Source organism: Rhodnius prolixus, unplaced genomic scaffold (assembly GCF_049639745.1).
Source record: "Rhodnius prolixus isolate KJV_2025 unplaced genomic scaffold, Rpr scaffold_17, whole genome shotgun sequence".
NCBI classification, from domain to species: domain Eukaryota; kingdom Metazoa; phylum Arthropoda; class Insecta; order Hemiptera; family Reduviidae; genus Rhodnius; species Rhodnius prolixus.
In genome coordinates, this window is record NW_027411626.1 from 839,315 (window position 1) to 852,046 (window position 12,732).

The 12,732-nt window shown below is 34.9% G+C and overlaps 1 protein-coding gene across 1 annotated transcript in view; it reads left to right on the forward strand.

Moving 5' to 3' along the window:
* Window positions 1-9,114, forward strand: part of LOC141459678 (junctophilin-1-like) — a 123,866-nt gene extending 114,752 nt beyond the window's left edge. Inside the window, exons 3-6 of the mRNA XM_074139028.1 lie at window positions 2,207-2,499; window positions 3,285-3,458; window positions 6,846-7,180; window positions 8,982-9,114. Of these exons, the coding sequence (XP_073995129.1) occupies window positions 2,207-2,499; window positions 3,285-3,458; window positions 6,846-7,180; window positions 8,982-9,114 (935 nt within the window). The remainder of the gene's footprint in view (window positions 1-2,206; window positions 2,500-3,284; window positions 3,459-6,845; window positions 7,181-8,981) is intronic.
* Window positions 9,115-12,732: the final 3,618 nt, after the last annotated feature.

Consider the following 12,732-nt stretch of genomic DNA (forward strand, 5'->3'; position numbering starts at 1 on the left):
GTAATAATAGTTTTAGAAAGGGCCTTATTTGGGTGGGGCAAACTCCCCTCCTTATGAGGCACGGCGTCGAGACTTTTAAAGTGCAAATCTGTACAAAATTTCGATTCGAATGACACTTCATTCATGAAAATCGGTTCACGTGTCGATAATTTGAAACGATTGCTATACTTCCCCTTAACAAGTGTAAGAGCAGATCGTCGCTTTATTGTTACGTAGGGGAGCCCTAACTCTATCATCCTACAAAATTCTATCAAAATCGGGCCAAGATTTACAGAGTTATTAGTAATAATAATTTTGGAGGGGGCCTTACATAAAGGGGGCTAACTCCTCTCCTATTCGATGTACAGCGCCGAGACCCCCAAAAGGCACATCTACATAAAATTCCAAATCGAATGACACCTCATTCATGAAAATCGGTTCACGCGTTTAGGCGCTACGTTGTTTACAAAAAAGGTAACAAGAAGAAGAAGAACAACAACAACAAGAACAAGAACATTTTTTGAAAAAGCCGTTTTTGCTCATTTTCGGCAACTTTTTTCTCGAAACCTATTAGATCTGGGTGGTTGGAAAAAAATTACAGCTATAAAGGAGGATTTGGAGTAAGATTTAAAGAAAATTTGGGAATTTTATCTTTTATAGAAAAAGAGAAAAAAATTGTCAAAGTTGGGTGTTTTTCAACGTTACGCTTTTTCGTGCAGTTTTTGATGGTCAACCCTTATACAACTGTCCTACCGGACAGTTTTAATGAAGCCCATGCCATTTCATCACATTATGATTTTGAATTGCAAGTGTGATTAGATTAACAGTGAATTTAGGGAAGTCCAAGGAAGGTGTTTTTTTTTTTTTTCATCTCATAGTATCTGCAGATGCTGGTCAGGTTTCAACATGTTCCAGTTACCCCCCCCCCCCAGGGTTTACAATGCAACAAAAAAAAACCTGTCAGGACGTGATGTCCATTCCTACTCGGTGAAAAAATATGCATCAGATCTCTTTTCTCCAGTTTTAATAAATCCAATTGATCTGGTCAGTTCTGGGAGGTTACTTCAAAGTTAACACTGTTAATCTATCTTCCTACCTGAGCTTTTTCCAGAGATAGCTATCGCCTGTCTCACAAAAGGGTTTTGTACAGTTCTGATTAAAAGCGAAATCATAAAAGTTTGCCGAGGCATAACCTAACCATTTTTGAGTCTATAACATGTGAACTTGTTACCTTAAAGATGGTTTATATATCGTTCTTCGGATTCTGATATTTCGATTTCTGGATTAAACTGAACATTATCTAATTGTCTTGTGAATTTTTGGGCCCGGAATATGCTGTATAAGCACAGAGAATCTAGTGCTTGGCCCACTCATCATTCCAGTCTCTTGTTTTTTTTGACGATTTAATGTTCCATTCCTGCCATTGTCTTAACTAAATTAGCTAATTCTTTTTCATTGTGATGTAATATCCACTTTAAGTAATCGTGCATTAGAAAAGGGAATTTTAAGTTCTTTCATTTAATTTAATTTATTTATTTTTCTTTACTCAACCTATAATAAAGTGAATCAGGTTCTGGAAATATTCCAAAATAATGAACAACTCATACTACTTTATTGAACAGTTTATGGCTTAGCAGGATATAAATAGATTTTCCTCATCATTACAGTCTTCAGAAAAATTTACAATCACTTTCATTTTTCAAAAGAAAATAAACTTTGTATGGTTTACATCTTTAAAAGTGTATAAAGTAATAGTTAAACTTTAAAAACGTTTTTTTGTAAATTTTATCCTTACCTAGAATCTTGATAAAAAGTTCCGTTTTCGAATCCTGCTGCTGGCCCGCTAAATTTTCTCTTTCTAGTAGCTTCTTACAGTTCTCTGTGATGTCTGTGAAGGAAGGAATACTGTCCGGAGGCTGCTTGAGCACTGAAATAATAACCTTTGAGCATCAATAACCACAGATGTTGGCGCGCCTTAAATTAAAAACAGAAACAAAAAATAGATTTAACCTATCAGCTGTTGTGAAAGTAAGAAAGGTTATGTTCTTAACCTTCAGTTATTGTTACCTGTTTGTTTGAGTGTATCAAGTGAATACGTGAATATTTTATTGAGTAATTAGGAGATAATAAATGAAATTTACAATTACCTAAGCATAAAATTTTTAAATTTTATTGAATGAAATTATCGAAAAATCAAAGGATTTACTTATTTAAAATTTTTTTCCAGGTACGTATCAAGGACAATGGATGCGAGGAATGCGACACGGTTATGGTGTGCGAGCTTCGGCACCGTTTGGCCAGGCTTCGCATTACCGGCCGAACAAGACACTGCGTGCTTCGTTGACCTCGCTGAGAAGTGCGGACGGCGCACCAGGTCCAGAAGCGGCTGCCGCTGAACGAGACAGACGAGTGGACGATTCCAGGGGAGGTTTTGTACTTAAAGCGAAAAGCGATGAACAGCCACTTAGGAGGCGATCTCTGGTAGAGAAGTCAAGTAATATTAAGAAGAGTATACTCTCAGTAAGTATCCTACTATAAGCGGGTAAATAAAGTAATAATAAAGGCTGTTTTGGCGATCTACCTGACGGAAATTTGGCCATACTACTATTCTTAGGTTTTACTCAAAAAATTGTCTTCAAATATTTGAATTCTCATCAAACTTTTCACTGAAAGGTAGCAATGTAGTGAAATTCCGAGAGCTGGCCTAATACAAATTGTTCGAAAAATTATTCAAGTTCTAGGTATTGATCTATGTGTTTACAAATAGCTAGTGAGTCATTTTTTTAAAGAAAATTGAACAATCCAATGAGTAATGAGATACTTTCGGTTGTGGAATTCTGTTTAAACCCAATGTAAGCAAAACATTTAACCTTTCAACTTCCCTTAACAGTGCCCAAGGGCTAGTACCGTAAATTTCAGAAAAAAATTGGCACAAGGGAAATCTAACCTATCCCCATTTCCCTGAGCTAATCTTAATCGATTTTTATTTCGGACAAATGGTACAAATGAAAGTTATAGATCGACAATTAGCCGACTAGCCGCGTTGAAGTTGTTTTCGAGCTGTGCTTTCTTTTTTTTAACCGGATATTTCCATTCTAAAAGTTGAAAATCTGCAAGATTGAATTATTATTATTATTATCCTGTTACCACAATCTTATCCAGGTAGATTGCTAAAAACCACAGAAGAATATGTTGGAGCTAGAGTAAAAATGGATGTGTTAATATTTCACCTAAACAGATTAATTTGATATCATTCTTTACTGTTCCTGAGAAACATCCATTCTCAAGACTTGTTCCATTTACAGGGTTTAAAGATAAGAAAACAGAGAAGCACTGGTGATTTAGAGAAGCGTGGAACTTCGGGCGGAAGTATCAGGAGTACTGGGTCCAGTGCCAGTTGGGTGAGCACCGAATCTTCACAAAGTGGTGTGACAAGTGGTTCGCTACATACAGATTCTAATGCTAGTTTTGTAGTTGAGGTAGGTATACAAAAAAAAAAAATGTCGCATCCTTAGTATTATATCTTAGAGATAGAGATTATTTGAAATATCCCTTTAATAAACATCCTCGAAATTACTTTTAAGTTTTTCATTTACCAATTTCTGGTGCAATTACAATTTTGTCTAAGTTTTTTTACCCTGTTATGAGCATTTGAATTTGTGAACATTAATTTTAATGGGGTGGAGAGCATTTCTTGTCAAATCTGCCGCTAGGAATCGAGAAGGTTCCCTCCGTAGGCTGTATGAGCCTACAATCAATAAAATGTTGATTGCGTTCTTTCGATGGAAATCAGTAATCTAAATGTTCCTTAGAGTTACATTACAAGAAGTAAAGACTCAAACGGTGTGATGTTATTGGAAGACAGTAGAAACTTCTGTAATATTGCGCAATTGTCGTATTGCATCCTAAGATGGTACCTACGCAAAGAGAGAAAAACAAGATCCTTGCAAGATGTTCATGGAACATCAACAGCAAGCGAATTGGACGAATCTTTAACACTTCAAAGTGATTTGGTGTTGAACCTAACGCAGTCAGCATTAGACTAGCCTCTTTTGAGTTTGCTGAGTAGGACTGGACACCATATGCTGCCATAGATGTAACCTTGGTAAATGGTACCATATGGTTTGGTGTGAATGATTCTTACTGTGCTCGTTAACAATATGACACAATAGATTGTAAAGAACAGATGAAAGGGGAAAGAGTTCACCACAGCAAAATCTTGGACTTTTTACACTTTCCGAAAATGTCTTAGCCCCCTTTCCAAAGCTGACATCCATCTACGCCGTTTTACATTTTGGGAGAAATCAATGACCAACGACAGACTTCTAAAATCCATTTATAATTTGTGGAAAAAGTAAATTTATTCGAATCGTTTATTTCCCAACTGTATTTGTTTTCATGAGTGTCACGATAATATTTTTAAATTATTAGAAATCGATCTTGAATCAGTACCAACATTTAAATAAATTGACACTGATTTACTGTTAATTTAAAGTTTTTAAATGTATGATGATCACTGAAAATGAACGATGCATAAAATTATTCTTTAATATTTCATTTTGAAAATTTTCCTTCAGAATATTTTATTTTACAATTTATTAAACAAAAAAGTAATATAAAGTAATATACGAGATCTGTAAATTAAGTAATGAGACTGATTTTTTTTTATTCAAAAAGAATTACAATTCTATATTGTCACCTTCAAAATAACTTCCTTCTGAAGCCACACAGCGCTGGAGACTTTGAATTGACACTGATTTACTGTTAATTTAAAGTTTTTAAATGTATGATGATCACTGAAAATGAACGATGCATAAAATTATTCTTTAATATTTCATTTTGAAAATTTTCCTTCAGAATATTTTATTTTACAATTTATTAAACAAAAAAGTAATATAAAGTAATATACGAGATCTGTAAATTAAGTAATGAGACTGATTTTTTTTTATTCAAAAAGAATTACAATTCTATATTGTCACCTTCAAAATAACTTCCTTCTGAAGCCACACAGCGCTGGAGACTTTGAATTGACACTGATTTACTGTTAATTTAAAGTTTTTAAATGTATGATGATCACTGAAAATGAACGATGCATAAAATTATTCTTTAATATTTCATTTTGAAAATTTTCCTTCAGAATATTTTATTTTACAATTTATTAAACAAAAAAGTAATATAAAGTAATATACGAGATCTGTAAATTAAGTAATGAGACTGATTTTTTTTTATTCAAAAAGAATTACAATTCTATATTGTCACCTTCAAAATAACTTCCTTCTGAAGCCACACAGCGCTGGAGACTTTGAATTGACACTGATTTACTGTTAATTTAAAGTTTTTAAATGTATGATGATCACTGAAAATGAACGATGCATAAAATTATTCTTTAATATTTCATTTTGAAAATTTTCCTTCAGAATATTTTATTTTACAATTTATTAAACAAAAAAGTAATATAAAGTAATATACGAGATCTGTAAATTAAGTAATGAGACTGATTTTTTTTTATTCAAAAAGAATTACAATTCTATATTGTCACCTTCAAAATAACTTCCTTCTGAAGCCACACAGCGCTGGAGACTTTGAATTGACACTGATTTACTGTTAATTTAAAGTTTTTAAATGTATGATGATCACTGAAAATGAACGATGCATAAAATTATTCTTTAATATTTCATTTTGAAAATTTTCCTTCAGAATATTTTATTTTACAATTTATTAAACAAAAAAGTAATATAAAGTAATATACGAGATCTGTAAATTAAGTAATGAGACTGATTTTTTTTTATTCAAAAAGAATTACAATTCTATATTGTCACCTTCAAAATAACTTTCTTCTGAAGCCACACAGCGCTGGAGACTTTTCTTCCACTCCTCATAGACCAGTGTTCGAACTCCCTACACTAGAATAGCCTTCAGCTGGGTCGGTTACAGCCGATTGAATGTATTCAACTGTCCCAAAATGAGTTCCCTTGAGGTGATTTTTCCAACTTCGGGAAGAGAAAAAAAGTCACAAGGACTCAAGTTAGGCGAATAAGGAGGCTGAGGAGCCACCAGGAATGTTTTTACTGGCGCCAAAAACTCTGGTTTATTGAAATTGCTGTGTGCGACAAGGAGCATTATCGTGATGCAACACCCACTTGTTCTTGATGTTTGATCTCACATGAATGACCCTTTTTTTAGAAGTTTTTCAAGAACCTCTGTCGGTAAAAGTGGTTGATTGACCGTTTGATCTTTTGAGGTAGAAGCTCTTTGTGGACGATTCCGTGGATCAACATGCATTTGATCTTCGACTTCACCATCTTTGCTTTTTTGAGGATGAAGTGTGCCACTCCATGCCCCTTATTCGCCTGACTTGAGTCCTTGTGACTTTTTTCTCTTCCCGAAGTTGGAAAAATCACCTCAAGGGAACTGATTTTGGGATGCAGTCGAAAACATTTAAACGGCTGTAACCGACCAGCTGAAGGCTATTCCAGTTTCGGAGTTTGAGCATTGCTATGAGGAGTGGAAGAAATGAATGTATGGTTTCAGAAGGAAGTTATTTTGAAGGTGACAATATAGAATTGTAATTCTTTTTGAATAAAAAAAATCAGTCTCATTACTTAATTTACAGACCTCGTATAATGTAATATTCCTTTTGTTCAGACCCTGAAGAAGGTAATAAATTTACCGAAACGTTTGTATAAAGCAAAACATTTGTTTGTGGATTTATTGACCGCACCTCAATATTCCCCAAAATCATTTTTAATTTATATATATATATATATATATATATATATATATATATATATATATATATATAAACGCAAACAAAAAGAATTGAAAAAAATAAAAATTTAAGTTTTAACTCTATTCTATGTTTCCAGGATGAGCATATGGATGCAAGCGTGACCGAGACATATCTTGGTGAATGGAAAAATGATAAAAGATCTGGATTTGGTATTAGCGAACGTTCGGATGGACTCAAATATGAAGGAGAATGGTTTAACAATAAGAAATATGGCTATGGCGTTACCACATTTAGAGATGGTTCTAAAGAAGAAGGAAAATATAAGAATAATGTGTTAATCACATCGCAAAAGAAAAAACATCTATTCCTTATACGTTCGGCAAAATTTAGAGAAAGAATCGACGCTGCAGTAAATGCAGCACAACGCGCCTCCAAAATAGCTCTGCAAAAGGCTGATATCGCTATTTCTAGGTTTGATTTTTTTTTTATTTTATTAATTAATTAATAAACAATAATATTTTCATTATCGTTAAAAACAAAACAAAAAAAGAAGAAAAATCTGTTGCGGAAAACTCATTTTAATGATAGTTTTGGCTTCCGTCAGAGGCGCGGAAACACGGAAAAATACTGTAAATCTCCCCCGAATTAAATTTTCAATTAAATGGAAATGTTTTTCATTTCAACAAGAAAAATTAAAAAGGAACTAATAGAATCTTCGCGTGATGTCTGTGTTTAGGCAATTTACAAATAGTGTGCCTTGACGAGGGTCGTTTGAAAAGTCCGTGCAAAAATAAAAACTACTTAATTTTTTGGGGTAAACCTTTTTTATTTTTCAACATAGTCTCCTTTTAGGCTTATACACTTCGTCCAACGCTGCTCTAGTTTGTTGATCCCTTCCGAATAATAGGATTTGTCCAAGTCTGAAAAATAGCCATTCGTTTCTGCAATCACCTCCTCGTTTGAATAAAATATTTTTCCCGCCAGCCATTTCTTCATATTGGGGAACAAATAGTAGTCCGAGGGAGCCAAGTCTGGAGAATAGGGGGGGATGTGAAACAAGTTGGAACCCTATTTCCATTAATTTTGCGACCACAACTGCTGAGGTGTGAGCTGGTGCGTTGTCGTGATGGAAAAGGACTTTTTTGTGGGGCCAATCGTGGGCGTTTTTCTTGCAGCTCGGTTTTCAAACGGTCCAATAACGATGAATAATATGCACCTGTAATAGTTTTACCCTTTTCCAGATAGTCGATGAGGATTATTCCTTGCGAATCCCAAAAGACAGTCGCCATAATCTTTCCGGCCGAAGGAACGGTCTTCGCCTTTTTTGGCGCAGATTCCCCCTTGGTAACCCATTGTTTAGATTGTTCTTTGGTCTCAGGAGTGTAGTGATGTATCCATGTTTCATCCACAGTGACGAAACGACGCTTAAAGTCCTGCGGATTCTTCTGGAACAGCTGCAAACCGTCCTTACAACACTTCACACGATTTCGTTTTTGGTCAAGCGTGAGCAATCGCGGCACCCATCTTGCGGATAGCTTTGTCATGTCCAAATGTTGATGAAAAATATTATGTACCCGTTCATTCGAGATGCCCACAGCACTAGCAATCTCACGCACCTTCACTCTTCTGTCATCCATCACCATATCATGGATTTTATCAATGATTTCTGGAGTAGTAACCTCAACAGGGCGTCCAGAACGTTCAGCGTCACTTGTGCCCATATGGCCACTCCGAAAATTTTGAAACCACTTATAAACTGTTCTAATCGAAGGTGCAGAGTCACCATAATGTTTATCAAGCTTCTCTTTAGTCTCCTGAGGCGTTTTGCCTTTCATAAAGTAGTGTTTAATCAACACACGAAATTCTTTTTCGTCCATTTTTTGAAAATCACTCGACTTCCTCGATTCAAACGAATGCCAAACACAAAGAAATAGACCGATCTGGCTGAAACTTGGTGTGTGTTCTTCCAAGAGATGCTACTAACTAAACATAACCTCGATACGCGCCAGTGGTGCTATCTCTCTGACTTTGCACGCACTTTTCAAACGACCCTTGTAGGTTTATTAATTTATTAATAAGTTTATTAATTAATAAACATTATGTACGCTTTTTAAAAAAAAAAAAAAAAAAAAAATCAGCGTTTTCAAATTCTATGAAAATAAAGAATAAACTAAGTCATTAATTCTCTCTAGAAGTTTTCTTATATTGAAATCTTTCTCCTGAGATTAACATTTAATTGTACAGAAAATTTAAACTTTTTTTTTTTTGGCAGAACGGCGACAGCACGCGGAAAAGCGGAGCACGCAGACATTGCTGCGGATCATGCGAGAGAAGACTTCGATATAGCCCAAAATACGGCAAAGCAATTCGCTCCGGACTTTGTGCAACCAGGTAAAAAAAAATAACAAAGTTAATCAATCAAGTCTTCTTCTTTTTTTGATAATATTTCTTTATTAATATTGTTATTAATTGTTAATTATATTCACCTTTTTTTTCTTTTTTTTTTTTGAACAGGTCTAGAGAAATTGCGCAACCGTGAACTCCCCAAATATCGAATTGAAGATGTGGCTCAGGTGCAAATACCAACCATAAAAACGAAAGCGCCTTCAATGAGCCACGAGCCTAGCATTCCCAATACACCGTCCTCTGTGGGTATTTCGCCGCAACAAGCGCCGCCACAACAACAACAACAACCAGCGAAACCTATATACGATTATAAACAACAAAATTATACGAACGCCACTGTACACAATTCTGTACAGGATCATATACCATTGCAGAATCAACAACAACAACAACAATCGCATCAACAGTTGTTGTCACAGCAACCTACATCGTCGCCGACTACCGCCGAGTTAAGTTACCAGCATATCGTTACACCTCCAACGCCTCTTCCCTCAGACAAAATAGAAAGGACAGATGATCTGAATAGCCGAAATACTAATACGATACGAAGGAATTCGAAACAAGTTGCTGGAGAATCGCCTTCCTACAGCTTCCAACAAGTAAGTAGTGAACATTCTTTTATTTATTTAATCGATTATTAAAACTGTTTCCGGTAGGGAAGTTGTATAAAGGATTGATCGTCAAAAAACAGTAGCAAAAAGCGGAACGTTGAAAAACACCCAACTTTGGCAGATTTTTTTCCTCTTTTTCTATAAAAGATAAAATTCCCAAATTTTCATTAAATTATAAGGCAAATCCTCCTTTGTAAATGTAATTTTTTATTGCAACAACCCATATCTAATAGATTTCAGGAAAAAAAGATGCTGAAAATGAGCAAAAACGGCATTTTCAGAAATTTGTGTGGTTGTAGTGGTTACCATTTTTTGTAAAAAACGTAGCGCCTAAACGCGAAAAACCGATTTTCCTGAAATTTCGATTCAGAAATTTTATGTAGATGTGCCTTTTGGGGGTCTCGACGCTGTACATCGAATGGGAGAGAAGTTAGCCCCATAGTATGTAAGTCCCCCTCCAAAGTTATTATTACTAATTACTCTGTAAATCTTGGTCCGATTTTGATAAAATTTTACAGGGTGATAGGGTTAGGGTTCCTCTACGTAACATTACAGCGACGTTCTGCTCGTACATCTGTTAAGGAGAAGTATGGCAATCATTTCAAATTATCGACGCGTAAACCGATTTTCATGAATGAAGTGTCATACGAATCAAAAATTTTGTATAAATTTGCATTTTAGAAATCTCGAAGCTGCGCCTCTTGACGAGGGGAGTTTGCCTCACGCAAGTAAGGTCCTCTCTAAAACTATTATTACTAATATTTCTATAACGTTTCGTCCAAATTTGATAAAATTTAGCACGAAGTGGTTAAAGATTCCCAACTTGATTCTAAAGTGCTATCATGTTCTTAAACCTCCCTAAGAGGAAGTACTGCAATTGTTCAAATTATTTATTCGATTCGAAATTTTATGTGGATCAGCTTTTGTGGATATCAACGTCTTCAACATTAGAAATGGAGTTTGCCCGACTCCGGCCAGGTCCGTCTTAATTATCAATAACTACGACCAATTTTGATAAAATCTGGCAGGAAGAAGCTGTTCCAGCTTTACTAGTGATTCTTACTGAGCTTACAGCTAATAAATGGAAGTATTGCAATCCTTTGTATTTGACTTCTAATTTTTTCTTTTACTTTTAGTGAGAAATAAACGCACTTTTATTTTTCTTAATCCTCTTAAAAGGAAGTATAGAAATCGCCTTACTATTTTATTCGAAACGTTTTCCCAAGAAAATTATTTTTGTGGATTCTTTGGGGACCGCAACTGTGAGCATTCTTTTAAAAGATCTCTCCAGTAGTTGTTACAGTTCCGACTTAACATCATATCAGGTTATAAATGAAGGTATTGCGTATTCCAAAAGTTAAGAAAATCTGTAAAGCAGATATGTAACAATTGTAGGTAATATTTAATCTAGGTTAATATTAAATAATACAATTATCTACAATTACATTCTAAATTGAGGTAAACCTCCCACAACGTTAAATATATTGTACATAAAATAGATAAGATATGCATATATTTAGGGCAGCAAACAAATTATTAAAATATATTACTAAGGTAATAAGTTATCGAGATATAGAAGGTTAAATTTTAGAGCTTTTTCAAACCGTTATATGTATCTCTCTTCGTACTGTTCTGATTTCGATGTTTTCTTTACCAAATTATAAAGAATAGTTAGCTCTATAACTAGAAAAAATAGCAATGTTTTCGTGATCATAGTTATCGAGATATAGAAGGTTACATTTTTGTATTTTTGCAAATGGTTCAAATTTCAAACCGTTATATCTCTCTTCGTACTGTTCCGATTTCGATGTTTTCTTTACCAAATTGTAAAGAATAGTTAGCTCTATAACTAGAAAAAATAGCAATGTTTTCGTGATAATAGTTATCGAGATATAGGTTAAATTTTTGAGCTTTTTCAAACCGTTATATCTCTCTTCGTACTGTTCCGATTTCGATGTTTTCTTTACCAAATTGTAAAGAATAGTTAGCTCTATAACTAGAAAAAATAGCAATGTTTTCGTGATCATAGTTATCGAGATATAGAAGGTTAAATTTTTGTATTTTTGCAAATGGTTCAAATTTCAAACCGTTAAATCTCTCTTCGTACTGTTCCGATTTCGATGTTTTCTTTACCAAATTGTAAAGAATAGTTAGCTCTATAACTAGAAAAAATAGCAATGTTTTCGTGATCATAGTTATCGAGATATAGAAGGTTACATTTTTGTATTTTTGCAAATGGTTCAAATTTCAAACCGTTATATCTCTCTTCGTACTGTTCCGATTTCGATGTTTTCTTTACCAAATTGTAAAGAATAGTTAGCTCTATAACTAGAAAAAATAGCAATGTTTTCGTGATCATAGTTATCGAGATATAGAAGGTTACATTTTTGTGTTTTTGCAAATGGTTCAAATAATTACCGTTCTTTTTAAAATAAATATTGAAGGAGATTGCGGCGAAGTGGCAAGGATAATAGAATAAGTCTCAGTCTATATAAGTACGTCGATAATACAATAATATGTTTGCAGGCAATGAGCGACCACTTTGACCACTACAAGAGGGCACCTAGTAGAGACGGCAGTGTGGACAGGTTTAGTCGAGCGACATCGAAATTGGCCAGCTCGAGACAGCCTTCGGTGGACAAAGTTGAGCCTGCACCACCACAGCCTGCGGTTACGGCCATCCAGGCGGCAATGGGAGCTTCGTCGCGTGCGCCCAGCGTGGTAAGAGGTGCAACCCCAACAACGACTGGCAATGGTTCAGTAGTCGGAGCCGTATCTCCGTTGAGTCGACAAACCACGCCAGTACCACAGGTGCAGACTCAGCCAGCGCCCTTTGAAGATCTACTCTTGAGAAAGAGAACTGGCCTTGGACAGGATATTATCCCGTCACCGAATCAACCAAAAAGAACCGAGTCTCTCTACATTGCTCCTCAGCGGAAGGAACCAATGCCTAAAGTTAGTAAATTTTCAGTATTTTCAAGAATTATATGCCCAATTTTTACATAA